At 45.3% G+C, this 5000-nt stretch overlaps 1 protein-coding gene across 3 annotated transcripts in view; it reads right to left on the bottom strand.

Annotated features, from left to right (window-relative positions):
• Nucleotides 1–4180: 4180 nt before the first annotated feature.
• LOC144966979 (myelin P2 protein-like) overlaps nucleotides 4181–5000 on the bottom strand; it is a 10244-nt gene continuing 9424 nt past the window's right edge. For 2 of the 3 annotated variants that reach the window (XM_078903676.1, XM_078903677.1), the window contains exon 6: nucleotides 4181–4945. In XM_078903676.1, the coding sequence (XP_078759802.1) occupies nucleotides 4895–4945 (51 nt within the window). In that variant the 3' untranslated portion in view covers nucleotides 4181–4894. The remainder of the gene's footprint in view (nucleotides 4946–5000) is intronic. The other variant, XM_078903675.1, reaches the window with a different exon arrangement.

Below are 5000 nucleotides of genomic sequence, written 5' to 3'. Positions count from 1 at the left end.
TATGTATGTATGTATGTATGTATGTATGATGTATGTATGTATGTATGTATGTATGTATGTATATGTATGTATGTATGTATGTATGTATGTATGTATGTATGTATGTATGTCTGTATGTGTGTGTATGTATGTCTGTATGTATGTATGGTTGTATGTATGTATGTGTCTGTGTATGCGTACGTGCGTGTGTGCGTTGGTGCGTGTACATATGTATATAGGTGTCTATCTATGTCTGAAAATACAAATGAAAGAGTGAAAATGGAGAGGCTTCGGATGGGAACAAAACAGACAATGGACGTTTTGGGTACAAACCCTTTGTCAGCACAACAATACACAAATAAACATTGAAAACAAATAAAATGAAATGGAGTCTAAATTGTATCATTTGTACTTGGTGGTGGTTGGAGTGTGAATGAGACGTTAGCGTGGCGTGGGTTTGTGAGTAGAGAGTAGAGCTGGGTTGAATATCGGTATATAAATGTCTTCCGAGCACCAATTCTTTCACAGACCTGTTTTCGGAGCAGCGAGCGGCTCGCTTTGGTTTGCTCAAGTTTGCTGCCATGGCAAAGATAAGACCTAGAAGTCTTTGTTTTGTTTTATGAGCTATCTAGATGCTTCTTTTCAAGACCTAGATGTTTCGTTTTGTGTACGCATGAGTGTAAAAAAAAATTGAGCTTTATATAGCACAATATCCACTAAATGTGCTCAAAGCACTTTACAAGTGGTCCCTGGTCAACAGCAACATTTAACATGTAGGATGGGACATGACGCCTGTTAGGCGATATTACAATTTTTCGGACAAAGACAACGCTGTTAACGACCAGGTACTCATTTTATACCTGAGAATGTGAGTAAAGAGCTTTTTCCAAGGACTCAACTATGCACCGAGCGCGAGGCTCGAACCCTGGACGTTCCGATCCGAAAGCGAGTGTCATATACTAGACCACATAGCCGCACATGAGTGTAGTGTACAGCACAGCGAACTGCTTGTCAGTCAGAAAAAAAAAAAGAAACAATGAAGCCATGTTTGAAAAAAAATTTTAAAAAAGGAAAAAACAACCCTAACCACTTAACCCGTCAAATTTCAATCTTACTTGGACCAGAAAGAAGATCTTACCATTTTAATTTTGAAAAAACAAGAATCGACAATACAATATAAGTTTAATTGAAGCCCGAATCTCTCCCCTGGTTAATTCAAAACCGAGACACCGGGTTGTGAGTGTCTAATGGAAAGCGATACCTAAGTATATGAAGTCTTACATCGGACAGGGTCATCATAAGCGAGACACATCAACAAGTTGTTGTGTGGATGTTCATTGAATCGAACCGACGTGAACTTATTTGTAGGTCTGATAACCCAATTCTTTATGGTCTTGTGGTATGACACACGACGTTGGATTGGAAGGTCCTGGGTTCGAGCCTCGCTCGACGCCTAGATGAGCCCTTGGAAAAGGCTCTTTACTCATATTCTCTCACCGTACTCAGGTGTAAAATGAATACCTGGCCGTTAACAATGTATTAATAGTATAATATGGGAAGTGGTCAACTGTCGGGAGTTAACCCAGAACTGTGTTAGATGGACACCAGTGAGGAGTGAACACGAGACAATGGGAGGTGGGCATCAGCTAGGAGTGAACCAATAACAGGGGGACACCAGTGAGGAGTGAACACGAGACATGGGAGGTGGGCATCAGCTAGGAGTGAACCAAAACAGGGGGACACCAGTGAGGAGTGAACAGAGACAATGGGAGGTGGGCATCAGCTAGGAGTGAACCAATAACAGGGGGACACCAGTGAGGAGTGAACCAGAGACTATGGAGGTGGGCATCAGCTAGGAGTGAACCAATAACAGGGGACACCAGTGAGGAGTGAACCAGAGACTATGGGAGGTGGGCATCAGCTAGGAGTGAACCAAGAACAGTGGGACACCAGTGAGGAGTGAACCAGAGACTATGGGAGGTGGCATCAGCTAGGAGTGAACCAAGAACAGGTGGACACCAGTGAGGAGTGAACCAGAGACTATGGGAGGTGGGCATCAGCTAGAGTGAACCAAGAACGGTGGACACCAGTGAGGAGTGAACCAGAGACTATGGGAGGTTGGCATCAGCTAGCAGTGAACCAAGAACAGGGGGCACCAGTGAGGAGTGAACCAGAGACTATGGGAGGTTGGCATCAGCTAGCAGTGAACCAAGAACAGGGGCACCAGTGAGGAGTGAACCAGAGACCATGGGAGGTGGGCATCAGCTAGGAGTGAACCAGAGACCATGGGAGGTGGGCATCAGCTAGGAGTGAACCAGAGACTATGGGAGGTTGGCATCAGCTAGGAGTGAACCAAGAACAGGGAGACACCAGTGAGGAGTGAACCAGAGACTATGGGAGGTGGGCATCAGCTAGGAGTGAACCAGAGACCATGGGAGGTGGGCATCAGCTAGGAGTGAACCAGAGACATGGAGGTGGGCATCAGCTAGGAGTGAACCAGAGACCATGGGAGGTGGGCATCAGCTAGGAGTGAACCAGAGACCATGGGAGGTGGGCATCAGCTAGGAGTGAACCAGAGACTATGGGAGGTGGCATCAGCTAGGAGTGAACCAGAGACTATGGGAGGTGGGCATCAGCTAGGAGTGAACCAGAGACCATGGGAGGTTGGCATCAGCTAGGAGTGAACCAAGAACAGGGGGATACCAGTGAGGAGTGAACCAGAGACTATGGGAGGTTGGCATCAGCTAGGAGTGAACCAGAGACTATGGGAGGTGGGCATCAGCTAGGAGTGAACCAGAGACTATGGGAGGTGGGCATCAGCTAGGAGTGAACCAGAGACTATGGGAGGTGGGCATCAGCTAGGAGTGAACCAGAGACTATGGGAGGTTGGCATCAGCTAGGAGTGAACCAGAGACTATGGGAGGTGGGCATCAGCTAGGAGTGAACCAGAGACTATGGGGGTGGGCATCAGCTAGGAGTGAACCAGAGACCATGGGAGGTTGGCATCAGCTAGGAGTGAACCAAGAACAGGGGGATACCAGTGAGGAGTGAACCAGAGACTATGGGAGGTGGGCATCAGCTAGGAGTGAACCAGAGACTATGGGAGGTGGGCATCAGCTAGGAGTGAACCAGAGACCATGGGAGGTGGGCATCAGCTAGGAGTGAACCAGAGACTATGGGAGGTGGGCATCAGCTAGGAGTTAACCAGAGACTATGGGAGGTTGGCATCAGCTAAGAGTGAACCAAGAACAGGAGACACCAGTGAGGAGTGAACCAGAGACTATGGAGGTGGGCATCAGCTAGGAGTGAACCAAGAACAGGGAGACACCAGTGAGGAGTGAACCAGAGACTATGGGAGGTGGGCATCAGCTAGGAGTGAACCAAGAACAGGTGGACACCAGTGGGGAGTCAACCCGGGATTCAGAGATGTGGATACCAGTGAGGATTGAGTGAACCTGAAACTGGTAGGTGGACACACGTGGGAAGTGAATCCACAACTGTGCGAGGTAGACACTCCTGAGGAATGAACCCTAAACTGTGTGAGGCGGACACCCGTGGGGAGTGAACCTGGGACTTAGAGATGCTGATATCAGTGGAGATTGTTTGAACTCGGGACTATGGGAGGTGGACATCAGCGGGGAGGAACTCTGAAAACACCCACCATTTGGTGGGCACTGGTGGGGAGCGAACCCGAGACTATAAAAGACAATCTCGGGGAGTAATTTTCGCGTGTTACTCCGGTCATCTGCTTCTCGGTTTCGAGAATTTACCGGGAAGGCCACTGGACAGATTTCTGTGGGCCAGTACCGCCATAGATAACACAGGACGGTAGTCTGTAAGTACCGCTATTACCGGTTCTCAGTCTCGACCACAGATCAGTGATAGGTCTCCACAGATTAGTGATAGTGACAGGTCTGTGGTCTGGACACCCCTCGGCACCACAGACTACCGTCCTGTGTTATCTGTGCTCGGCACAACCTGCACTAGCCTGCGAGTATCCCAGGATTCCGATGATCAAGGTCAAGGATGATGATATTGACAATCGTCATCTTTGAATAAAAAAAAGTTCAAAAACGTTTAACTTAAAATGAAACTTTAATTTTCTTTATATTTTTAAATTGAGCTTTATATAGCGCAATATCCACTAAATGTGCTCAAAGCGCTTTACAACAGCAACATTTAACATGTGGGACGGGACATGACGGGGGGGGGGGGGGGGGGGGGGGCATTTGTTAGTAACTGGGGATGACAAGGCTGGGGAAAGGGGGGGGGGGGTAAGAATCAGTAATTTTAGTTGACCCCCAACCGTCTTTAAAATGGTTTAAACACGGGATGAAATTTAATTCTTAAATTGAATGTTCATTCAAAGTCTATATAATCTATAATCATTATATTTTATAAATTATAACAAAATCAATCATCACAAAATTGTATTTTTAAAGTTCATGTAATGGAACTCATTCTTTTCAATAAAGAAATCAATCAATCAATCGCACGCACATTTAATAAAATTTAAATTTCTTTCTCTAGTAAATATCGACATAATACCGTTTTGAGGCCGTGGGTCACATCATATGTGAATGCTCCTTAATTGATAAGTAATTTGTTGGTCTTTTCTTGATTCCCATTTTGTTTGAGATTTGAATCTTTTTTTGCTTGTCCAGACTTACTGAATAAAAATCAAAGTCGTATTTCCTAGTTCCTGATGCCTTCCATTCCTCGTCTGAATGTTAATCTCGGTCTTCATCACTATCCACGAGAAAATGCGTGACAGCCACTTTATCAAGGACAGGAAACCTGACGGTGCTTTCGTGCTCATACTGTAACATGTATACGACTAAACGGCTGAGTAAAAATGTTTATTTTTGTCTCATGCTTAAGATAAGTAAAGTACTATCATAATAATATAATTCAGTTATGCCTTGATAAATTTAAGCGTTGCCTCGACTCCTTTAGCTGATAATTTCTGTGAAAATATAAGAAGAAAAAGAATATGATAAGATTAATTTAATTTAAAAATA

Source organism: Berghia stephanieae, chromosome 3 (assembly GCF_034508935.2).
Source record: "Berghia stephanieae isolate SIO BIC M18660-M18661 chromosome 3, UCSD_Bste_1.3, whole genome shotgun sequence".
Taxonomy (NCBI): Eukaryota; Metazoa; Mollusca; class Gastropoda; order Nudibranchia; family Aeolidiidae; genus Berghia; species Berghia stephanieae.
Note: the sequence above shows the minus strand (reverse complement) of the source record. Positions and strands in the feature narration are given on the sequence as shown.